The sequence below is a fragment of the Ranitomeya imitator genome, chromosome 5, assembly GCF_032444005.1.
Source record: "Ranitomeya imitator isolate aRanImi1 chromosome 5, aRanImi1.pri, whole genome shotgun sequence".
Taxonomy (NCBI): domain Eukaryota; kingdom Metazoa; phylum Chordata; class Amphibia; order Anura; family Dendrobatidae; genus Ranitomeya; species Ranitomeya imitator.
The window spans coordinates 13,003,973-13,029,851 of record NC_091286.1 but is presented as its reverse complement, the minus strand read 5'-3'; the positions used below and the strand labels follow the sequence as shown (position 1 = coordinate 13,029,851).

Here is a 25,879-nt window from a genome sequence, read left to right as displayed (position 1 = left end):
TACACGGGGGGGGGGGGGGGAGCTAGAGGTTATACACGGGGGCAGAGGTCATACACGGGAGGCAGAGGTTATTCACGGGGGGGCATAGGATATACATGGGGGGAGGCAGAGGTTATACACGGGGGGCCAGAGGTTATACACGGGGGGGGGGGGGAGCTAGAGGTTATACACGGGGGCAGAGGTCATACACGGGAGGCAGAGGTTATTCACGGGGGGGCATAGGTTATACATGGGGGGGAGGCAGAGGTTGTACACGGGGGGCCAGAGGTTGTACACGGGGGGCCAGAGGTTGTACACGGGGGGGCCAGAGGTTGTACACGGGAGGCCAGAGGTTATACACGGGGGGGGGGCAGAGGTTATACACGGGGGTGGGGGGGGCAGAGGTTATACACGGGGGGGCCAGAGGTTATACACGGTGAGGCCAGAGGTTATACACGGTGAGGCCAGAGATTATACACGGCAGGGCAGAGGTTATACACGAGGGGGGGGCAGAGGTTATACACAGGGGGGGGCAGAGGTTATACACGAGGGGGGGGCAGAGGTTATACACGAGGGGGGCAGAGGTTATGCACGGGGGGCCAGAGGCTATACACGGGGGGCCAGAGGTTATACACAGGGGGGGCAGAGGTTATACACAGGGGGGGCAGAGGTTATACACAGGGGGGGCAGAGGTTATACACAGGGGGGGCAGAGGTTATACACGGGGGGGCAGAGGTTATACACAGGGGGGGCAGAGGTTATACACAGGGGGGGGGGCAGAGGTTATACACGGGGGGGCAGAGGTTATACACGAGGGGGGGGCAGAGGTTATACATGGGGGGTGGCAGAGGTTATACACGAGGGGGGCAGAGGTTATGCACGGGGGGCCAGAGGCTATACACGGGGGGCCAGAGGCTATACATGGAGGCCAGAGGTTATACACAGGGGGGGCAGAGGTTATACACAGGGGGGGCAGAGGTTATACACAGGGGGGGCAGAGGTTATACACAGGGGGGGGCAGAGGTTATACACAGGGGGGGCAGATTCGAGCCCCTGTGACACGTTGGTCCCTCGGCCTCAGCAGCAATGATGGGATGAGCGGATCGCGCCTGTTCTGCGGCAGCGGTGTGCGACCGATAATGTGGCGCCATTAGTCACGTCAGCTAATGATCATCTGTTGTATTTTATTGTTTCGGCAGAGAGTTCTGCATGGAAAGAAACCATCAGAGGGCACAGCGCGCTCGCTAGAAGAATCCACGGAAAGACCCGCCACGTCCTCTGCTCTTCCTGACGAGGTGAAGAAGCTCCGAGATCTTCTGCAGCAACGAGACAGCGAGATCAGTATCCTTACCAGCTCAGAGCGCGCCACTGAGACGGCGCCAAGATCCCAGCGGGCGTGGAGGCGCTGCGCCTGCTGCGTCTGCTGCGTCTGATGTAGGGATCCAAAGCTAAACAATAAAGTGCAGGGAGAGCCACCGATGTGTCAGCAAGTGTGAACGAGGGCAGAAATCACCGATCATAGAGCGAGCCGCATACATCCGGGTAATGCCACGTAAGGCCAGCTGTGCCGCTGCGGACCAGGCCCCTTCTGGATATTAAGCCCCGTAGGACGTGTTCTCATTGTGATCGACACTACTCCTAATCTGCTAGGAAAAAAGTCCAAGTTTGGTGAAATGGTGACAAAAATGCAATTCTAAAATAGCAGCGTGCTGCTCTCATGGCAAAATTCCAGATGAACCGCTGATAGTATCCCACAATTCCCAGAGACGACTGAGCCTGTTTCTTTGAGATTGGTTGTGACCAATTTTAGATCACCTCCACCTTGTTCTCCTGTGTCTTGATTTCGCCCATACCGATGATATAGCTTAGGTATTTGGCCACCTTCCCCATGGCGCACTTATTCGGGCTTATAGTAAACCTCACCATCCTCAGTGCATTCAGTACCGCCTGGACCTTCTACCGATGACTTTCCCAATCCGATCTGAAAATCACGACATTGTTTAGGTAAGTTGCCGCAGATTTCTTGTGAAGAGTTAGGACCCCTGTCCATGGCCCTCTGGAATGTGGCTGGGGCTCCTTGCAGACCAAAAAGCATCCTGGCGTATTGGAAACATCGGGTGTAGAGAAGGCCTTCTTCTCTTTGGACGTTTGGGACATGGGGATTTGCCAGTAGAAAAAAAGGGGGCTGAGTTCCAGCTCCTTAAAATAAAGCGTTTATTCATATAATTGTAAAAACCAATTGTACAAGGTGTACAAGCTCCCTAAGGTATATGCCCATAGATAAGAGGCTGTAAGGCAACGCGTTTCGATCTAGATGATCTTTGTCAAAGCCATACCATGATCTGGCTGTTCACCTCTATAAAGGGAAAACCATCCAACCAGATTGCGACTATAAATCACATGACTGTTATGATCAGGTGGCCTTGGAGCAGCATGAAATGACCTTCGCTGGAGCAGTGGTAACTTTACTGACCGCAATCCCTGATCCTATCACCGCAACTAGAAGTTGCCGTGGGGTGTGCCTAACCAGACCTAGACACCTCGACACAGCCTAAGGACTAAATATCCCTAAAGATGGAAATAGGAAAACTCTCTTGCCTCAGAGTAGACCCCCAAAGGATAGGTAGCCCCCCACAAATAATGACTGTGAGTAGGAGAGGAAAAGACACACGCAGACAGAAAACCGGGATAAGCAAAGGAGGCCACTTCTACCTAGATAGGAAAGGATAGTACAGGATACTATGCGGTCAGCATAAAACACTACAAAATGTCCACAGCAGAAAAATACAAAAACTCCACCACCTAACTAAAGATGTGGAGAGTATATCTGCGACTCCAGCGAGTCCAACTAGACTGAGAAAAACATCAGGCACAGTCTAGCAGGAACAAAATAGAAACAAGATAAGCACAGAAAATAAACACACAGCAGTGTGTCTAAAAAAATGAAAAAAACACTTATCTTAGCTGAATTGGCAGCAAGCAGGAGGAGCCAGGCAGAGGACCAACACTTCCAAAGGAACATTGACTACTGGCAAGGACTAATGAGTCCTGCACAGCTAAATACCCCAGTCCGAATTGCAATTAGCAGAAACACCTGTCCAAGACTGCTGCTCAGGAATAACTGCATTACCATCAACAACCACCGGAGGGAGCCCAAGAGCAGAATTCACAACACATGACATATTGAAAGGTCCTAACATAAAACCTATACTGAGCATATAAATAATGCATAAAAAATTCATCTCATAATCAACAATAATGCAGCATTACTTCATTTTGTTTATTTAATCCCATTGGGAATCGAGTATTTAAATGAAAAATCCAATGTGCTTCTCGCGTGAGGAGACATCGTCTGACGTCTCCACCGCGAGGTAATGCGTTTACACGTTCTATTCCCTGGACCTGGAAGTATGTTGTGCTGCGGGCATGGTGCGTAATAAAGTGTCTGGACGCTGCTGATACATTTCTGTCCACATTGTGAGTGTTACCTATATCGTATAGATGTTCTCTAATTCGTGTTTTTAGTTTTCTGGATGTGCATCCTGTTGTGAATTCTGTGACAGAGTTCACTCTTGTGGTCACAAGTGGTACTTCGGCTGATTCTCACTGGGATCTTCCGTTTGTGGAGGAAAGTGGTACTGCAGCTTCTGAGTTTCCTCCCTCAGGTGATCTGGTGAGCTCGTTAGCTTCTTCTCTACTTAACTCCACCTGATGCCTTGATCCATGCTTCCTGTCAATGTTTCAGTGTGGGACTTGTTTTTTCCCTGGATCATTCCTGTGGCCTGCTGCTCTGCAAAGCTAAGTTTTGCTTATGTTATTTTGTTGCTATTTTTCTGTCCAGCTTGCTTTATTGGTTTTTCTCGCCTGCTGGAAGCTCTGAGACGCAGAGGGACCACCTCCGTACCGTTAGTCGGTGCGGAGGGTCTTTTTGTCCCCTCTGCGTGGTTTTTTATAGGTTTTTGTGCTGACCGCAAAGTTATCTTCCCTATCCTCGTTCTGTTCAGCTAGTCGGGCCTCACTTTGCTAAATCTGTTTCATCTCTATGTTTGTGTTTTCATCTTACTCACAGTCATTATATGTGGGGGGCTGCCTTTTCCTTTGGGGAATTTCTCTGAGGCAAGGTAGGCTTATTTTTCTATCTTCAGGATTAGCTAGTTTCTCAGGCTGTGACGAGGCGCCTAGGTTCTGGTCAGGAGCGCTCCACGGCTACCTTTAGTGTGGTTTGATAGGCTTAGCAATTGCGGTCTGCAGAGTTCCCACGTCTCAGAGCTCGTTCTATTATTTTGGGTTATTGTCAGTTCACTGTATGTGCTCTGACCTCCATGTCCATTGTGATTCTGAATTGCCTTTCATAACAGTACAGGAAGCCAAAAGTGCTAATGATTCTCAATAGAGGGAAAAAAGAAGTTCTGAGACCATTTTTTTTTCTTTGCACTGTGTTTTGTCTTTTTTTTCCCCTAGATATTTGGGTGGTTCAGGACACAGGTGTAGCAATGGACATTAAAGGTCCGTCTTCATGTGTGGATCAGCTCACGGCAAGAGTTCAAAATATTCAAGATTTTGTGGTCCAGAATTCTTTACTTGAACCGAGAATTCCTATTCCAGATTTGTTTTTTGGAGATAGAACTAAATTTCTGAGTTTCAAAAATAATTGTAAACTATTTCTGGCTTTGAAACCTCGCTCTTCTGGTGACCCAATTCAACAGGTTAGGATCGTCATTTCTTTTTTGCGCGGCGACCCTCAGGACTGGGCGTTTTCTCTTGCGTCAGGAGATCCTGCATTGAGTAATATCGATGCGTTTTTCCTGGCGCTTGGGTTGCTGTACGATGAGCCTAATTCAGTGGATCAGACAGAAAAAAATTTGCTGGTTCTTTGTCAGGCTCAGGATGAGATAGAGGTATATTGTCAGAAATTTAGAAAGTGGTCAGTGCTCACTCACTGGAATGAATCTGCGCTGGCATCAATATTCAGAAGGGGTCTCTCTGAAGCCCTTAAGGATGTCATGGTGGGATTTCCTATGCCTGCTGGTTTGAATGAGTCTATGTCTTTGGCCATTCAGATCGGTCGACGCTTGCGTGAGCGTAAACCTGTGCACCATTTGGCGGTATTACCTGAGCTTAAACCTGAGCCTATGCAGTGTGATAGGACCTTGACCAGAGTTGAACGGCAAGAACATAGACGTTTGAATGGTCTGTGTTTCTACTGTGGTGATTCCACTCATGCTATCTCTGATTGTCCTAAGCGCACTAAGCGGTTCGCTAGGTCTGCCACCATTGGTACTGTACAGTCAAAATTTCTTCTGTCCGTTACCTTGATATGCTCTTTGTCATCGTATTCTGTCATGGCATTTGTGGATTCAGGCACTGCCCTGAATTTGATGGACTTGGAATATGCTAAGCGTTGTGGGTTTTTCTTGGAGCCCTTGCAGTGTCCTATTCCATTGAGAGGAATTGATGCTACGCCTTTGGCCAAGAATAAGCCTCAATACTGGACCCAGCTGACCATGGGCATGGCTCCTGCACATCAGGAGGTTATTCGCTTTCTGGTGTTGCATAATCTGCATGATGTGGTCGTGTTGGGGTTGCCATGGCTACAAGCCCATAATCCAGTATTAGATTGGAAATCCATGTCGGTGTCCAGCTGGGGTTGTCAGGGGGTACATGGTGATGTTCCATTTCTGTCAATTTCGTCATCCACTCCTTCTGAGGTCCCAGAGTTCTTGTCTGATTACCGGGATGTATTTGATGAGCCCAAGTCCAATACCCTACCTCCGCATAGGGATTGTGATTGTGCTATCAATTTGATTCCTGGTAGTAAATTCCCAAAAGGTCGATTGTTTAATTTGTCCGTGCCTGAGCACACCGCTATGCGCAGTTATGTGAAGGAATCCCTGGAGAAGGGGCATATTCGCCCGTCATCGTCGCCATTAGGAGCAGGGTTCTTTTTTGTAGCCAAGAAGGATGGTTCGCTGAGACCTTGTATAGATTACCGCCTTCTTAATAAGATCACGGTTAAATTTCAGTACCCCTTGCCATTGTTATCTGATCTGTTTGCTCGGATTAAGGGGGCTAGTTGGTTCACAAAGATAGATCTTCGTGGTGCGTATAATCTGGTGCGAATTAAGCAAGGTGATGAATGGAAAACTGCATTTAATACGCCCGAGGGTCATTTTGAGTATCTCGTGATGCCGTTCGGACTTGCCAATGCTCCATCAGTGTTTCAGTCCTTTATGCATGACATCTTCCGAGAGTACCTGGATAAATTCCTGATTGTGTACTTGGATGACATTTTGATCTTCTCGGATGATTGGGAGTCTCATGTGAAGCAGGTCAGAACGGTTTTTCAGGTCCTGCGCGCTAATTCTTTGTTTGTGAAGGGATCAAAGTGTCTCTTTGGTGTGCAGAAGGTTTCATTTTTGGGGTTCATCTTTTCCCCTTCTACTATCGAGATGGACCCTGTTAAGGTCCAAGCCATCCATAATTGGACTCAGCCGACATCTCTGAAAAGTCTGCAAAAGTTCCTGGGCTTTGCTAATTTTTATCGTCGCTTCATCTGCAATTTTTCTAGTATTGCTAAACCATTGACCGATTTGACCAAGAAGGGTGCTGATGTGGTCAATTGGTCTTCTGCTGCGGTGGAAGCTTTTCAAGAGTTGAAGCGTCGTTTTTCTTCTGCCCCTGTGTTGTGTCAACCAGATGTTTCTCTTCCGTTCCAGGTCGAGGTTGATGCTTCTGAGATTGGAGCAGGGGCTGTTTTGTCGCAGAGAGGTTCTGGTTGCTCAGTGATGAAACCATGCGCTTTCTTTTCCAGGAAGTTTTCGCCTGCTGAGCGTAATTATGATGTGGGCAACCGAGAGTTGCTGGCCATGAAGTGGGCATTCGAGGAGTGGCGTCATTGGCTTGAAGGAGCTAAGCATCGCGTGGTGGTATTGACTGATCATAAGAACTTGACTTATCTCGAGTCTGCCAAGCGCTTGAATCCTAGACAAGCTCGTTGGTCGTTATTTTTTGCCCGTTTTGACTTTGTGATTTCGTACCTTCCGGGCTCTAAAAATGTGAAGGCGGATGCTCTGTCTAGGAGTTTTGTACCCGACTCTCCAGGTTTATCTGAGCCGGCGGGTATCCTCAAGGAAGGAGTAATTGTGTCTGCCATCTCCCCTGATTTGCGGCGGGTGCTGCAAAAATTTCAGGCTAATAAACCTGATCGTTGCCCAGCGGAGAAACTGTTTGTCCCTGATAGGTGGACGAATAGAGTTATCTCTGAACTTCATTGTTCGGTGTTGGCTGGTCATCCTGGAATCTTTGGTGCCAGAGAGTTAGTGGCTAGATCCTTTTGGTGGCCCTCTCTGTCGCGGGATGTGCGTGCTTTTGTGCAGTCCTGTGGGATTTGTGCTCGGGCTAAGCCCTGCTGTTCTCGTGCCAGTGGGTTGCTTTTGCCCTTGCCGGTCCCGAAGAGGCCTTGGACACATATCTCTATGGATTTTATTTCTGACCTTCCCGTTTCTCAAAAGATGTCAGTCATTTGGGTGGTCTGTGATCGCTTTTCTAAGATGGTCCATCTGGTACCCTTGTCTAAATTGCCTTCCTCCTCTGATTTGGTGCCTTTGTTCTTCCAGCATGTGGTTCGTTTGCATGGCATTCCAGAGAATATTGTTTCTGACAGAGGTTCCCAGTTTGTTTCGAGGTTTTGGCGAGCCTTTTGTGGTAGGATGGGCATTGACTTGTCTTTTTCCTCGGCTTTCCATCCTCAGACTAATGGCCAGACCGAGCGAACCAATCAGACCTTGGAAACATATCTGAGGTGCTTTGTTTCTGCTGATCAGGATGACTGGGTGTCCTTTTTGCCTTTGGCTGAGTTCGCCCTTAATAATCGGGCCAGCTCGGCTACCTTGGTTTCACCGTTTTTCTGCAATTCTGGGTTCCATCCTCGTTTCTCTTCAGGACAGGTTGAGTCTTCGGACTGTCCTGGTGTGGATACTGTGGTGGACAGGTTGCAGCAGATTTGGACTCAGGTAGTGGACAATTTGACCTTGTCCCAGGAGAAGGCTCAACTTTTCGCTAATCGCAGACGCCGTGTGGGTCCCCGACTTCGTGTTGGGGATCTGGTTTGGTTATCTTCTCGTCATATTCCTATGAAGGTTTCCTCTCCTAAGTTTAAACCTCGTTTTATTGGTCAGTATAGGATTTCTGAGGTTCTTAATCCTGTGTCTTTTCGTCTGACCCTTCCAGATTCTTTTTCCATACATAACGTATTCCATAGGTCATTGTTGCGGAGATACGTGGCACCTATGGTTCCATCTGTTGAGCCTCCTGCCCCGGTTTTGGTGGAGGGGGAATTGGAGTATATTGTGGAGAAGATTTTGGATTCTCGTGTTTCAAGACGGAAACTCCAGTATCTGGTTAAATGGAAGGGTTATGCTCAGGAGGATAATTCCTGGGTTTTTGCCTCTGATGTCCATGCTCCCGATCTTGTTCGTGCCTTTCATGTGGCTCATCCTGGTCGTCCTGGGGGCTCTGGTGAGGGTTCGGTGACCCCTCCTCAAGGGGGGGGTACTGTTGTGAATTCTGTGGCAGAGTTCACTCCTGTGGTCACAAGTGGTACTTCGGCTGATTCTCTCTGGGATCTTCCGTTTGTGGAGGAAAGTGGTACTGCAGCTTCTGAGTTTCCTCCCTCAGGTGATCTGGTGAGCTCGTTGGCTTCTTCTCTACTTAACTCCACCTGATGCCTTGATCCATGCTTCCTGTCAATGTTTCAGTGTGGGACTTGTTTTTTCCCTGGATCATTCCTGTGGCCTGCTGCTCTGCAAAGCTAAGTTTTGCTTATGTTATTTTGTTGCTATTTTTCTGTCCAGCTTGCTTTATTGGTTTTTCTCGCCTGCTGGAAGCTCTGAGACGCAGAGGGACCACCTCCGTACCGTTAGTCGGTGCGGAGGGTCTTTTTGTCCCCTCTGCGTGGTTTTTTTTATAGGTTTTTGTGCTGACCGCAAAGTTATCTTCCCTATCCTCGTTCTGTTCAGCTAGTCGGGCCTCACTTTGCTAAATCTGTTTCATCTCTATGTTTGTGTTTTCATCTTACTCACAGTCATTATATGTGGGGGGCTGCCTTTTCCTTTGGGGAATTTCTCTGAGGCAAGGTAGGCTTATTTTTCTATCTTCAGGATTAGCTAGTTTCTCAGGCTGTGACGAGGCGCCTAGGTTCTGGTCAGGAGCGCTCCACGGCTACCTTTAGTGTGGTTTGATAGGCTTAGGAATTGCGGTCTGCAGAGTTCCCACGTCTCAGAGCTCGTTCTATTATTTTGGGTTATTGTCAGTTCACTGTATCTGCTCTGACCTCCATGTCCATTGTGATTCTGAATTGCCTTTCATAACAGCATCCCACGTAAGACAAGTCACATTCTTTGCAGTCAGTTTTATATACTATATTGGTAGAGTTACAGTTGATATACTGTTTTATGTCAAATTTAACCGTTTCCTCCGCATTGTGAAAAGTTTTAGCAACAACTGCATGTTTGCAAGTACTACAATTATTTGTACCACATCTGTAAAACCCTGTGTAATTTAACCAGGTTTTAGTTAATTTTTTCTTATCTGAGCAAAACCTGCTGGGAGCTATTTTGTTTCCGATTTTTGGTGCTCTTCTCGAAACCACATTAATACCTGAGTTTAATATGTCATATAGTTGTTGGACTTCATATAGGATGGCAGATACTTATAAATAATACCTTTGATTTTAGTAAACTGTGGACTATGTTGAAAACATATGTATGTTTTTTTTTCCATATCTGAGTTAGTATTTTTTTGGGGACATTACCAATTCTTTACGATCTTTTTTGTCCACAATCCTTTTTGCCCGATTAATTGTCCATTGAGGATATTTGCGAAGTTTTAATTTATTTGACACTTGTTCGAATTTTCCCATCAGGTCCCCCTCCAAGCTACAATTTCGTTTAATCCTGGTGAGCTCACCCACTGGGATAGATTTAATAGTATGTTTACAGTGGCTGCTCTTGGCATGTAGGATGGTGGTACCCCTGAGTGGCTTATGGTGTGTCCTAGTTATAATCCTCTTATCAACATGTCCCCTGAGTTCCAGGTCCAGAAAAGAAATATTTGTCACATCACGTTTATAAGTAAATTTAATGTTGTACTCGTTATGACTTAGATAATCAATGAAGTGTGGTATGGCAGACACATCACCCCCCCCCCCCCATATAATGAGGGTGTCGTCTATGTATCTGCCATACCACACCACATACTCCAAATACGGATTGGTCACTGAAAAAACAAATTCCATCTCCCAGAAAGCCATCACCAAATTTGCAAGGGAGGGTGAGAATTTAGCACCCATGGCAACTCCCTCCCTTTGCATATAAAATTCTCCATCAAATGAAAAACAATTATTTGTCAGTAAAAAACGTATCACCACCAATAGATACTCAATCAGATCTGCGGAATAGTTTCTAAATTTTGTAAGATGAAAATGTATCGCTCGTATTGCCAAATCATGTGGAATGCACGTATACAAGGATATGACGTCACAGCATAACCACGAATGATTGGCCAACCACGTTCTATCACCAAGAATGCGCAAGACTTCTTTAGAGTCTCTAATGTATCCTGGGGTGCGTTCGACAAGGGGCTGTAGTAGTGAATATTCTAATCTATTTGTTTTTTGGTTATTCCCCCCAAGCTTTGCCCCTCTTTTATAATCAGATCTCTTTCCTTTATAATTTCATATGTTGGATTTTGCTTTAATTTTTTATATGTATTTTGGTCGGATAATAGCTCTAGCATTTTTTTATGATGGTCCACTGTATTTAACACTACAACCACCACACCTCCCCCTTTATCAGACATTTTGATAGTCAAATCTGACATTTCTTTAAGTTCTTTTATTGCATGCTGATGTCGTATACATATATTTCTATGACTTTTTTCTCTTTTAGTTTTCACATCATTATAAAGCTGTCTGAAAATGATCCATACATTCTAACCTGGACTGGACAGGATAGAAGTATAGATTCTTGGTGATAAAACCCTGAGAAAAATTAAAATTAACCCGTTCGTGATCTGACAATAGTTCAGAGCTTAGATCTTGTAATGCAACCAGCGCTACTTGTTCCTTAAAATCCATTTGAGCAAATTCATTGTCCCGTCTTTCCGGAGTTATTATTATTATTTTGTATTATTATTTATTGTTATAGCGCCATTTATTCCATGGCGCTTTACATGTGAGGAGGGGTGTACATAAAAACAAGTACAATAATCTTAAACAATACAAGTCATAACTTTTACAGGAGGAGAGAGGACCCTGCCCGTGAGGGCTCACAATCTACAAGGGATGGGTGAGAATACAGCAGGTGAGGGTAGAGATGGTCAGGCAGCGGTTTGGTTGATCGGTGGTTACTGCAGGTTGTAGGCTTGTCGGAAGAGGTGGGTCTTCAGGTTCTTTTTGAAGGTTTCGATGGTAGGTGAGAGTCTGATGTGTTGTGGTAGAGGGTTCCAGAGTAGGGGTGATACGCGAGAGAAATCTTGTATACGATTGTGGGAAGAGGAGATAAGAGGGGAGTAGAGAAGGAGATCTTGTGAGGATCGGAGGTTGCGGGTAGGTAAGTACCCGGAGACGAGGTCACAGATGTATGGAGGAGACAGGTTGTGGATGGCTTTGTACGTCATGGTTAGGGTTTTGTAGTGGAGTCTCTGGGCAATGGGGAGCCAGTGAAGGGATTAACAGAGGGGAGAGGCCGGGGAATAGCGGGGGGACAAGTGGATTAGTCGGGCAGCAGAGTTTAGAATAGATTGGAGGGGTGTGAGAGTGTTAGAGGGGAGGCCACAGAGCAGGAGGTTGCAGTAGTCAAGGCGAGAGATGATGAGGGCATGGACTAGGGTTTTTGCAGATTCATGGTTGAGGAATGAACGGATTCGTGAAATATTTTTGAGTTGAAGTCGGCAGGAAGTGGAAAGGGCTTGGATATGTGGTTTGAAGGAGAGATCAGCATCAAGGATTACCCCGAGGCAGCGAGCTTGTGGGACTGGGGAGAGTGGGCAGCCATTTACTGTAATGGATAGGTTCGTTGGGGGGGTCGCGTGGGATGGGGGAAAGATGATGAGTTCTGTTTTGTCCATGTTAAGTTTCAGAAATCTAGTGGAGAAGAAGGATGAAATAGTGGACTGACATTGAGGGATTCTGGTTAGAAGGGAGGTGATATCTGGTCCAGAGATGTAGATCTGTGTGTCGTCAGCATAGAGGTGATACTGAAAGCCATGAGATTCTATGAGCTGTCCCAGGCCAAAAGTGTAAATGGAGAAGAGCAAGGGCCCAAGGACTGAACCTTGCGGGACTCCGACAGATAGGGGGCGAGGTGAGGAGGTGGTGTGTGAGTGGGAGACACTGAAAGTCCGGTCTGTTAGGTATGATGAGATCCAGGACAGGGCCAAGTCTGTGATGCCAAGGGATGAGAAGGTTTGTAAGAATAGGGAATGGTCCACTGTGTCAAAGGCAGCCGACAGGTTGAGGAGGAGGAGGACAGAGTAGTGTCGCTTGCTCTTGGCGGTTAAGAGGTCATTGGTGACTTTAGTTAGGGCAGTTTCGGTGGAATGGTGTGACCGGAAGCCAGATTGTAGGCGGTCAAAGAGGGAGCAAGAAGAGAGATGGGAGGACAGTTCAAGGTAGAAGTGTTGTTCCAGTAGTTTGGAGGCATAGGGGAGAAGTTACTGTCTCTTCCTGATTATCATCCTCTTCTTGATTTTCACCATGGAGGAAATGCTTCTTGATGGTTAGGTTCCGTATAAATTTATTAGTGTCCATTATAGTTGTAAATAAGTCAAAGTCCTGATCAGGAACAAAATTTAAACCCAAAGATAAAACTTGGATTTGATCAGAAGACAGAGTTCTGGAAGACAAATTTAACACATTGGTATATTCATTCATTTGTTGTGATATCTCTTGTTCCGCGTAGTCATTCCCCCGTCGTCTGCAGTGCTTTCTTCCCCCCCGCCTCGTCCGTTTTTTGCCAGGTGGTAATCATTTTTGGGGGCACATGCCCTGCTCTCATTAAGGGAAACATCTGAGGCACTACATTGATTATCCGACGAATCTGGGTCTGATGAGGTGAAATATTCATGCGGTTTGGTTACTTTTTTCTTGAAGAATTTACGTTTTTGGTGAGGCTGGCTCTGCTTTAATATGGATCTAGGAGTTCTGTTCACATTGGTCCAGTTACCCCAGTCATATACCTTATTAGTAGAATAGTCATTGGAATCTCTGGTAAATTTCCTCTTTTTGGGGTCCATAATCTGTTCTTCCAGGGCTGTAACTCTTTCATTTATTTGTGCAATTGATACATCAAACTGCATTTGTTTTATGCTCAATTAGCAAGGAATTAACCTCATCCAATTCCTGCTGTATTGTTTTTAGTTTATTTTCCTCGTATTTAAGGGTTGACATACCCATATCATATATGCAGCAGAGTTCCGAGCACCTGCGGTGGTTACTGGTGAGCTGGCGAACCTTTATTTCTTTTACTGATGTTGCTGGATTGCCGTGCTCCTAGTTTGGTCCCTGGACAATAGTTGAGCATAATTTTGTTTGCATATATTGGTACAATTGCCTGTAGGCTCAGAGACTCTTTTATTCATCTCATATATCAACATGGCTATGGACCTGTCGAGAGACAGATTGCGGAAAGCTGCACAGGTGTTTTCCAATCAGCAGGACGGTGATATGGGTATGTCAACTATTGTCCAGGGAGCAAACTAGGAGCACGGCAATCCAGCAACATCAGTAAAAGAAATAAGTGTTCGCCAGCTCACCAGTAACCACCGCAGGTGCTCGGAACTCTGCTGCATATATGATATGGGTATGTCAACCCTTAAATACGAGGAAAATAAACTAAAAACAATACAGCAGGAATTGGATGAGGTTAATTCCTTGCTAATTGAGCATAAAACAAATGCAGTTTGATGTATCAATTGCACAAATAAATTAGAGTTACAGCCCTGGAAGAACAGATTATGGACCCCAAAAAGAGGAAATTTACCAGAGATTCCAATGACTTTTCTACTAATAAGGTATATGACTGGGGTAACTGGACCAATGTGAACAGAACTCCTAGATCCATATTAAAGCAGAGCCAGCCTCACCAAAAACGTAAATTCTTCAAGAAAAAAGTAACCAAACCGCATGTATATTTCACCTCATTAGACCCAGATTCGTCGGATAATCAATGTAGTGCCTCAGATGTTTCCCTTAATGAGAGCAGGGCATGTGCCCCCAAAAATGATTACCGCCTGGCAAAAAACGGACGAGGCGGGGGGGAAGAAAGCACTGCAGACGACGGGGGAATGACTACGCGGAACAAGAGATATCACAACAAATGAATGAATATACCAATGTGTTAAATTTGTCTTCCAGAACTCTGTCTTCTGATCAAATCCAAGTTTTATCTTTGGGTTTAAATTTTGTTCCTGATCAGGACTTTGACTTATTTACAACTATAATGGACACTAATAAATTTATACGGAACCTAACCATCAAGAAGCATTTCCTCCATGGTGAAAATCAAGAAGAGGATGATAATCAGGAAGAGACAGTAACTCCGGAAAGACGGGACAATGAATTTGCTCAAATGGATTTTAAGGAACAAGTAGCGCTGGTTGCATTACAAGATCTGAGCTCTGAACTATTGTCAGATCACGAACGGGTTAATTTTTCTCAGGGTTTTATCACCAAGAATCCATACTTCTATCCTGTCCAGTCCAGGTTACAATGTGTGGATCGTTTTCAGACGGCTTTATAATGATGTGAAAACTAAAAGAGAAAAAAGTCATAGAAATATATGTATACGACATCAGCATGCAATAAAAGGACTTAAAGAAATGTCAGATTTGACTATCAAAATGTCTGATAAAGGGGGGGTGGTTGTAGTGTTAAACACAGTGGACTATCATAAAAAATGCTAGAGCTATTATCCGACCAAAATACCATATTTTTCTGACCATAAGACGCAATTTTTTTCCTCCAAATTTGGGATGAAAGTGTGGGTGCGTCTTATGGTAGGGATGTAACGTGGGGAGGGGCAGCAGCGAGTGGGATTGCACTGGGAGGCAGAAAAATGTCCCTGCCTGGCATCAGGAATCAGCACTGGGGAAACCACATGGTCCCGATCATTAAAGTGCAGTGAATGTTCATTATCTGCTTCCCCGCCCAACTGTCAGCTGAGCAGTGAGCTGGGAGCAGCACATGAATACTCCTTCACAGGGACACACATGGTTTCCCCAGCACTGGATTCCTGCAGCAGCTGGGGAGACCTGTGTGTCTGGTGGAGGAGGCAGCAGCAGGGGCCAGAGGAGACAAGATCGCTGCATACCTGCCTGCCAGGGCTGTGCTGGGTTCTGAGTGCTCCAGCACAAGGACCTGTGTGATGTCAGGAGTGGGCGGGCTGGAGCATCACAGAGCCCTCCCTCTTCTGATGTCATCACAGGTCCTGCAGACGCCACAGATCTGCAAGCTTACTCCTGTGCTGTGGAGAAGCAACAAGAGGGAGTGCTCTGTGGTGTCATGGGATGGGATGCTCCAGCATTTTACCTCACCACAGTGTGGCTGGCTGCCTCAATTAAAAGGTTAGTCACTACAACACACAATAAAGCACTCTGCCACTTCTGTGGTGAACTATAACTCCCAGCATGCCATAGCATCTGCAGGACATGCTGGGAGTTATAGTTCTCCCAATGGGATCTCAAAGCAGCACTCCAGTGTTATTTTTCAGTGCTGGAGTGGAGCTTTAAATATAAGCCCTGTGCCCCCATTCTTATACTCAACCTCCAGCATCTTCATACAGTACATTACAGACACCACACTGGTCCCGCAGCACCATCTTCTACCAGCAGCTTCCAACATAATAACATACTATTATATATAATAACAACGCATATAATAGTATGTTTATGTTATTAAATATTTTACCACCTTTATTGCTTCAAATATTTTTTCCCTATTTTCAACCTCTAAAACCTGGGTGCGTCTTATAGTCCGGTGCGTCTTATAGTCTGGAAAATACGGTACATATAAAAAATTAAAGCAAAATCCAACATATGAAATTATAAAGGAAAGAGATCTGATTATAAAAGAGGGGCAAAGCTTGGGGGTACTAACCAAAAAACAAATAGAATAGAAGATTCACTACTACAGCCCCTTGTCAAACGCACCCCAGGATACATTAGAGACTCTAAAGAAGTCTTGCACATTCTTGTTGATAGAACGTGGTTGGCCAATCATTCATGGTTATGTTGTGAAGTCATATCCTTGTATACGTGCATTCCACATGATTTGGCAATACGAGCGATACATTTTCATCTTACAAAATTTAGCAACTATTCCGCAGATCTGATTATCTATTGGTGGTGATACGTTTTTTACTGACAAATAGGGTTGAGCGAAACGGATCAGCCAATTTCAAAAGTCGCCGACTTTTGGCAAAGTCGGGTTTCGTGAAACCCGACCCGATCCCACTGTGGGATGGGGTCGGCGATCTTCGCTCCAAAGTCGGGTTTCGTTTTTTATATATACATATATATATATGTCATTGAGACACATATATTTAAATTTACTTCAGCGCGATATAGCAGAAAAGACGGTAATTCAATTGCCGGCTTTTCATTTCTCCTGCCTAAACCCGACATGATATGAGACATGGTTACATACAGTAAACCATGTCATATCTCCGTTCTTTTTGCATATTCCACACTACTAATGTTGGTAGTGTGTATGTGCAAAATTTGGGCACTGTAGCTATTAAATTTAAGGGTTAAATCGCGGAAAAAATTGGCATGGGCTCCCGTGCAATTTTCTCCGCCAGAGTGGTAAAGCCAGTGACTGAGGGCAGATATTAATAGCCTAGAGAGGGTCGACGGTTATTGCCCCCCCCCCCCCCCGGCTAAAAACATCTGCCCCCAGCCACCCCAGAAAAGGCACATCTGGAAGATGCGCCTATTCTGGCACTTGGCCACACTCTTCCCATTCCCGTGTAGTAGTGGGATATGGGGAAATGAAGGGTTACCGTCACCTTGCTATTGTAAGGTGACATTAAGCCAGATTAATAAAGGAGAGGCGTCAATTATGACACCTATCCATTATTAATCAAATTGTATGAAATGGTTAAAAAACACACACACACATTATTACAAAGTCTTTTAATGAAATAAATACACAGGTTGTTGTAATATTTTATTAGACTCTTAATCCACCTGAAGCCCCTCGACCTGTAACAAATTAAAAATAATAAACCAACAATATCCCATACCTTCCGATGATTTGTCACATCCCACGCTGTAAATCCATCTGAAGGGGTTAAATAATTTTACACCCAGGAGCTCTGCTAATGCAGCTGTGCTCATGGCTGTAAAACCCCAGTGAATGAATGGAAAGTATGTCAATGACCTGTAGTTACCTTTGTTCGCGGTGATGCGCCCTCTGCTGGATGTCCTCATATGATCTCGAGCGTGGGAAAATATTCAGAATAGTTCCCAGGCTCGAGGTCATATGAGGACATCCAGCAGAGGGCGCATCACCGCGAATGAAGGTAACTACAGGTCATTGACCTACTTTCCATTCATTCGCTGGGGTTTTACAGGCAGGAGCACAGCTGCATTATAGCAGAGCTCCTGCCTGTAAAATAATTTAATCCCTTCAGATGGATTTACATCGTGGGATGTGACAGAACGACGGAAGGTATGAGATATTGTTGGTTTATTTTTAATTTGTTACAGGTCGAGGGTCTTCAGGTGGATTGAGAGTGCAATAAAATATTACAACAGCTTGTGTGTTTATTTCATTAAAATACTTTGTAATAATGTTTGTGTGTTTTTTTAACCATTTCATTCTATTGGAGTAATGGATAGGTGTCTGTCACGATATGGTATGAAATATCATAAGTAGTTCTCTAGCCTGTGTGGGCTAAGCCCCCTTCTTGGAGAACAGTTTGTAGCTGCAAATTCCTGGCTTTCCTTCTCTGAGAGTATGGGGGAAGAGAGGTTTTATTGCCGAACGGAATTTACGACTAGCATTTCCTGTGTAAGCTCTTGTCCAGCTAGAACAGGAAAAATGGCTCCAAAAATTCATGAAAGATTCTTTGTTTAGTTTTTGTTAGATATTAGGCAAACGATTTAAGCTAGAAATACGAAAATATATATTCGTAGTCTCACTCGGTGTAGCTACACATCTCATGACACTCGGGTTTCTAACTCCATCTGGTAAAGAAGTAGGGTTTTCTCTGTAAATATGTATCCCAGATAGGACATATTTGATCTCATTAGAATGCTCACGTTAATCCGAGATGAATTATGGGTTTGGTATGACTCTGTCATGTTTTGTAGTGAAGTTATAGAAATTAGAAGAGAATAGTTTAAAGTTTAGGCAGAATGTAGAGAGAGGAGGGTCTGGATAAGCCAGCCTTTCTGTGATGTCACAGCCTTAATGTTTTAAGTGTCTGGCAGGCTCTGAGGAGTGACTTTTTGCTGATTTCTCCTTCTGGACTGCTTTGTCCTATTGTCCTGGAAGAGCTGGTACATCCCATGGACTGGGATGTATGGAAACTGCACTAGCCTGGTTGCTTGTCATGCTTTAAACATGTAAGTGTTGCTTTTCTCATTTATTCCCTTTATGTTATAATTACCCATGTACATATTTGCAATTGTCTCATTTATAACCTCTTTATAAACTATTTTTGATAAAGCATTGCCTAATTATTTTTAATGGGATATACTATTATATATTAGTTCGTTCTCCTGCTCTAAACCGTACCCTAAGTCTCTTGAAGGGAAAATACGCTACTGTTACTGTTGTGTTGGGTTAGCTTCGGACCCGTTTAATCGAAGCTGGTGGCAGCGAAAGTGTGCTGACGGTTGGATTCTGCTGAAGCAACTGCGGGTTTGATAATTATTGTTCCTGCCTGTGTGGGAGTAGTTATCGCGTCGCTGCAGCGTGCCCAATAGCCAGTACATAGCAGGCAGCCTTTCTGGCGACTAATTACCCAGGGTGCAGTACCTAATCTGACCTGAGACTAAGGGGGCGCCAGAGAGCTGCAAGTGTTAAGTGGAACTGTAAGCGGAATATACATAAATCCCTGCAGTTCGTGGTATATAGAAAAGCAGTGGGATACCTGGAATAAGCCCCTGCTGTAAACTAAGAGGTCAATAGCCTTGTGTGTGGTTTTTCATCACATTGTTAGCAGTGGAGGGATAACTAAGATAATTGTCACGATTCCCCTGACCGCTGTCACCACTGGGTCAGGATTCACACCGTGACCGTCACCCCTACGTCACGGATCAGGGTGACTTTAGGCCAACAGACGGCTATCACATGTGCAGGGGGGCTTATCTTAGTTATCCCTCCACTGCTAACAATGTGATGAAAAACCACACACAAGGCTATTGACCTCTTAGTTTACAGCAGGGGCTTATTCCAGGTATCCCACTGCTTTTCTATATACCACGAACTGCAGGGATTTATGTATATCCCGCTTACAGTTCCACTTAACACTTGCAGCTCTCTGGCGCCCCCTTAGTCTCAGGTCAGATTAGGTACTGCACCCTGGGTAATTAGTCGCCAGAAAGGCTGCCTGCTATGTACTGGCTATTGGGCACGCTGCAGCGACGCGATAACTACTCCCACACAGGCAGGAACAATAATTATCAAACCCGCAGTTGCTTCAGCAGAATCCAACCGTCAGCACACTTTCGCTGCCACCAGCTTCGATTAAACGGGTCCGAAGCTAACCCAACACAACAGTAACAGTAGCGTATTTTCCCTTCAAGAGACTTAGGGTACGGTTTAGAGCAGGAGAACGAACTAATATATAATAGTATATCCCATTAAAAATAATTAGGCAATGCTTTATCAAAAATAGTTTATAAAGAGGTTATAAATGAGACAATTGCAAATATGTACATGGGTAATTATAACATAAAGGGAATAAATGAGAAAAGCAACACTTACATGTTTAAAGCATGACAAGCAACCAGGCTAGTGCAGTTTCCATACATCCCAGTCCATGGGATGTACCAGCTCTTCCAGGACAATAGGACAAAGCAGTCCAGAAGGAGAAATCAGCAAAAAGTGACTCCTCAGAGCCTGCCAGACACTTAAAACATTAAGGCTGTGACATCACAGAAAGGCTGGCTTATCCAGACCCTCCTCTCTCTACATTCTGCCTAAACTTTAAACTATTCTCTTCTAATTTCTATAACTTCACTACAAAACATGACAGAGTCATACCAAACCCATAATTCATCTCGGATTAACGTGAGCATTCTAATGAGATCAAATATGTCCTATCTGGGATACATATTTACAGAGAAAACCCTACTTCTTTACCAGATGGAGTTAGAAACCCGAGTGTCATGAGATGTGTAGCTACACCGAGTGAGACTACGAATATATATTTTCGTATTTCTAGCTTAAATCGTTTGCCTAATAGCTAACAAAAACTAAACAAAGAATCTTTCATGAATTTTTGGAGCCATTTTTCCTGTTCTAGCTGGACAAGAGCTTACACAGGAAATGCTAGTCGTAAATTCCGTTCGGCAATAAAACCTCTCTTCCCCCATACTCTCAGAGAAGGAAAGCCAGGAATTTGCAGCTACAAACTGTTCTCCAAGAAGGGGGCTTAGCCCACACAGGCTAGAGAACTACTTATGATATTTCATACCATATCGTGACAGTGTCATAATTGACGCCTCTCCATTATTAATCTGGCTTAATGTCACCTTACAATAGCAAGGTGACATTAACTCTTCATTACCCCATATCCCACCGCTACACGGGAATGGGAAGAGAGTGGCCAAGTGCCAAAATAGGCGCATCTTCCAGATGTGCCTTTTCTGGGGTGGCTGGGGGCAGATGTTTTTAGCCAGGGGGGGGCCAATAACCGTGGACCCTCTCCAGGCTATTAATATCTGCCCTCAGTCACTAGCTTTACCACTCTGGCAGAGAAAATTGCACGGGAGCCCACGCCAATTTTTTCCGCGATTTAACCCTTAAATTTAATAGCTACAGCGCCGAAATTTTGCACATACACATTACTAACAGTAGTGTGGAATATGCAAAAAAAAATGGTGATATGACATGGTTTACTGTATGTAACCATGTCTCATATGTCGGGTTTAGGCAAGGGAAATGAAAAGCCGGCAATTGAATTACCGGCTTTTCTGCTATATCGCGCTGAAGTAAATATAAATATATGGAGATTTCCCATTGACTTGCATTGGGTTTCATGTTTCGGCCGATCCCCCGACCCCGACTTTTCAAGATAATCGGCCGATTTCACTCGACTCGACTTTTGAGAAAGTCGGGTTTTGCGAAACCCGACTCGACCTCAAAAAAGGAAAAGTCGCTCAACCCTACTGACAAATAATTTTTTTTCATTTGATGGAGAATTTTATATGCAAAGGGCGGGAGTTGCCATGGGTGCTAAATTCTCACCCTCCCTTGCAAATTTGGTGATGGCTTTCTGGGAGATGGAATTTGTTTTTTCTGTGACCAATCCGTATTTGGAGTATGTGGTGTGGTATGGCAGATACATAGACGACATCCTCATTATATGGGGGGTGATGTGTCTGCCATACCACACTTCATTGATTATCTAAGTCATAACGAGTACAACATTAAATTTACTTATAAACGTGATGTGACAAATATTTCTTTTCTGGACCTGGAACTCAGGGGACATGTTGATAAGAGGATTATAACTAGGACACACCATAAGCCACTCAGGGGTACCACCATCCTACATGCCAAGAGCAGCCACTGTAAACATACTATTAAATCTATCCCAGTGGGTGAGCTCACCAGGATTAAACGAAATTGTAGCTTGGAGGGGGACCTGATGGGAGAATTCGAACAAGTGTCAAATAAATTAAAACTTCGCAAATATCCTCAATGGACAATTAATAGGGCAAAAAGGACTGTGGATAAAAAAGATCGTAAAGAATTGGTAATGTCCCCAAAAAAATACTAACTCAGATATGAAAAAAAAAAACATACATATGTTTTCAACATAGTCCACAGTTTACTAAAATCAAAGGTATTATTTATAAGTATCTGCCCATCCTATATGAGGACCAACAACTATATGACATATTAAACTTAGGTATTAATGTGGTTTCGAGAAGAGCACCAACAATCGGAAACAAAATAGCTCCCAGCATGTTTTCCTCAGATAAGAAAAAATTAACTAAAACCTGGTTAAATTACACGGGGTTTTACAGATGTGGTACAAATAATTGTAGTACTTGCAAACATGCAGTTGTTGCTAAAACTTTTCACAATGCGGAGGAAACGGTTAAATTTGACATGAAACAGTATATCAACTGTAACTCTACCAATATAGTATATAAAACTGACTGCAAAGAATGTGACTAGTCTTACGTGGGATGCACATCCAGAAAACTAAAAACACGAATTAGAGAACATCTATACGATATAGGTAACACTCACAATGTGGACAGAAATGTATCGGCAGCGTCCAGACACTTTATTACGCACCATGCCCGCAGCACAACATACTTCCAGGTCCAGGGAATAGAACGTGTAAACGCATTACCTCGCGGTGGAGACGTCAGACGATGTCTCCTCACCCGAGAAGCACATTGGATTTTTCATTTAAATACTCGATTCCCAATGGGATTAAATAAACGAAATGAAGTAATGCTGCATTATTGTTGATTATGAGATGAATTGTTGTATGCATTATTTATATGCTCAGTATAGGTTTTATGTTAGGACCTTTCAATATGTCATGTGATTTATAGTCGCAATCTGGTTGGATGGTTTTCCCTTTATAGAGGTGAACAGTCAGATCAAGGTATGGCTTCGACAAAGATCATCTAGATCGAAACGCGTTGCCTTACAGCCTCTGTTATCTATGGGCATATACCTTAGGGAGCTTGTACACCTTGTACAATTGGTTTTTACAATTATATGAATAAACGCTTTATTTTAAGGAGCTGGAACTCAACCCCCTTTTTTTCTTCTGATGAACATTACGTCTACCTGCAGCGGAGTTCCGAGCACCTGCGGTGGTTACTGGTGAGCTGGCGAACACTTATTTCTTTTACTGGATTTGCCAGTACCTTTCCGTTAAGTTAAGGGTGGTAATGTATCTTGCTGACCCCAACCTCTCAATGAGCTCATTGACCTGGGGCATTAGATACGCATCAAACTTGGACACTTCAGCTTACAATAATCATTACAAAACCACCATTCTCTATTTCACTTCAGGACAAGGACAATGGGACACCTTGGCCCAACATTCTTCTCACCTCCATGTCACGCATGGCTTCAGTGATTCGTCATGGCTTAAGGTTTATTTCTATCAAGTTCCTGCTCCACGGTCTGAGTACATGCGAGCAACTCTGAAAACAGATCTTGGTTTCGCTGGAGGAGTTCTTTGCACTGTTGTTTCTGGGCTGGTGATAGTATCTATGCCACCTTGACATTGGCTCCGGGATTAGCCTCCAGGCATGGAGCTTCCTCCAGTTACCTATCATACCATGGCTTGAGCAAGTTGACATGGTAGACCTGATAGTGTTTTCTTCTCCCTGACTTGTAACCTTGTAGTTAACTTCTCTCAGTATTTTGACCACTTTGTATTGGCTTTGCCACTTAGCAAGAAATTTACTTCTCACCATGGGAATCCGCACTAGGAGTCGATGTCCTGAGCTAAACTGTCTTAGCTTTGCGACCAGTTGTAGACCCTTGACTGAGCCTCTTGTTCCTGGAGGAAGCTCTCTTACACAATCGGTGTTACCTCTACAATTCTCTCCTGCATCTGGGCCACATTCTCGACGATGCTTCTGTGGGGTGTAATTTCTGCTTCCCAGGTCTCCTTTGCAACATCCAGGAGTCCCTGAGGGTGCCGGCCATACAATAGATCAAATGGAGAGTGCCGCATGGAGGCCTGAGTAACTTCCCTGATTGAAAACAGCAGATATCGGAGTAGGCAGTCCCAGTCTTGACCATCCTTCTCCACGACCTTCCATGGCCTTTAGAGTTTTATTAAACCTCTCCACCAGGCCATCGTTTGTGGATGGTATACCAATGAAATAAGTGACGTAATCTGGAGGGCCAGACACAACTCTCTCATCACTTTGGACATTGTAACCACACAGCATTTTATCTTGATTAACCAGACGTCTATTTTCAGAAAGCCAGGAGGAATACGCTGTTATCTATTGTCATGCTGCTGCTATGCAGGGAGATGCAAGCTTCACTAGATGGCAATAGAGTGCCAGAGCAAACCTGCAGTGCAGCAGCGAGGCTACCACCAGGTGGAAGCAGGATAGTCCAACCAGCCGGGTCGATATTAGTCCATAGCGCAGTACCAAAGGAATAAACAAGCACAGAGTCAGAGACAAGCCAAAAAGGTCAATACCGGTCAGGAGCAGAAATACCAAAGACCAGAGACAAAAGCAGCTCAGGGTCCAAGCTGAGTCAAATACTTGAGAGTCCACACATCAGGTTTAACAATGATAAATGTAAGGTTATACACATGGGAAGAGGGAATCAATATCACCATTACACACTGAACGGGAAACCACTAGGTAAATCTGACAGGGAGAAGGACTTGGGGATCCTAGTTAATGATAAACTTACCTGGAGCAGCCAGTGCCAGGCAGCAGCTGCCAAGGCAAACAGGATCATGGGGTGCATTAAAAGAGGTCTGGATACACATGATGAGAGCATTATACTGCCTCTGTACAAATCCCTAGTTAGACCGCACATGGAGTACTGTGTCCAGTTTTGGGCACCGGTGCTCAGGAAGGATATAATGGAGTACAAAGGAGGGCAACAAAATTAATAAAGGGGATGGGAGAACTACAATACCCAGATAGATTAGCGAAATTAGGATTATTTAGTCTAGAAAAAAGACGACTGAGGGGCGATCTAATAACCATGTATAAGTATATAAGGGGACAATACAAATATCTCGCTGAGGATCTGTTTATACCAAGGAAGGTGACGGGCACAAGGGGGCATTCTTTGCGTCTGGAGGAGAGAAGGTTTTTCCACCAACATAGAAGAGGATTCTTTACTGTTAGGGCAGTGAGAATCTGGAATTGCTTGCCTGAGGAGGTGGTGATGGCGAACTCAGTCGAGGGGTTCAAGAGAGGCCTGGATGTCTTCCTGGAGCAGAACAATATTGTATCATACAATTATTAGGTTCTGTAGAAGGACGTAGATCTGGGTATTTATTATGATGGAATATAGGCTGAACTGGATGGACAAATGTCTTTTTTCGGCCTTACTAACTATGTTACTATGTTACTATGAAGGGGAAACACAGTATCGGGACGGGAAGAGTGGAGTAAACAGACATGGGCACAGTCAGCAAAGGCAGCAGGACAAATCAAGGTTTAAACGGGGTCAGTTACTCACGCCGTAGGCAGAAACGATAACGGACACCGCCTGCAGGATACAGCGGAGATAAATGGCAAACCTGAACCCAAAATGAGGCAGAGCAAAGTTAACTCCTGACATGACCAGACCCGGAAAGGAGAAGACAGGACTCAAAACCCAGCCTGGATCATGACATCTATATGTTCCATGATCCTGCATGAAAGAATAGTCAACAGTTCAGACTCTTGACTAATTGAAGAAAAAATGCATAAATTCAAAAGTTGGGGGGGCCAGGATTGGGACCCACCGGTCACTTGGCTCCATGGAGATGTTCGGAGAAGCCAGGTTGTGTCCCTCCAGTCACTTGGCCTTGTACCTCAATGGACTGTCATCTTCCTAAGCATGTGGTTACCTCCTCTCGGTGGTGTAGTTGGCCCTGGAAGCTCAGAAGTCACAGCTGCTTTTACCCCGGCGAGTCAGAGGAAGGGTTGGAATTTACACCATCCT

At 44.6% G+C, this 25,879-nt stretch overlaps 1 protein-coding gene across 1 annotated transcript in view; it reads left to right on the top strand.

Moving 5' to 3' along the window:
• KIF6 (kinesin family member 6) overlaps positions 1-25,879 on the top strand; it is a 236,775-nt gene that overhangs the window by 79,876 nt on the left and 131,020 nt on the right. Inside the window, exon 12 of the mRNA XM_069768316.1 lies at positions 1,179-1,320. Coding sequence (XP_069624417.1) covers positions 1,179-1,320 — 142 coding nt within the window. The remainder of the gene's footprint in view (positions 1-1,178; positions 1,321-25,879) is intronic.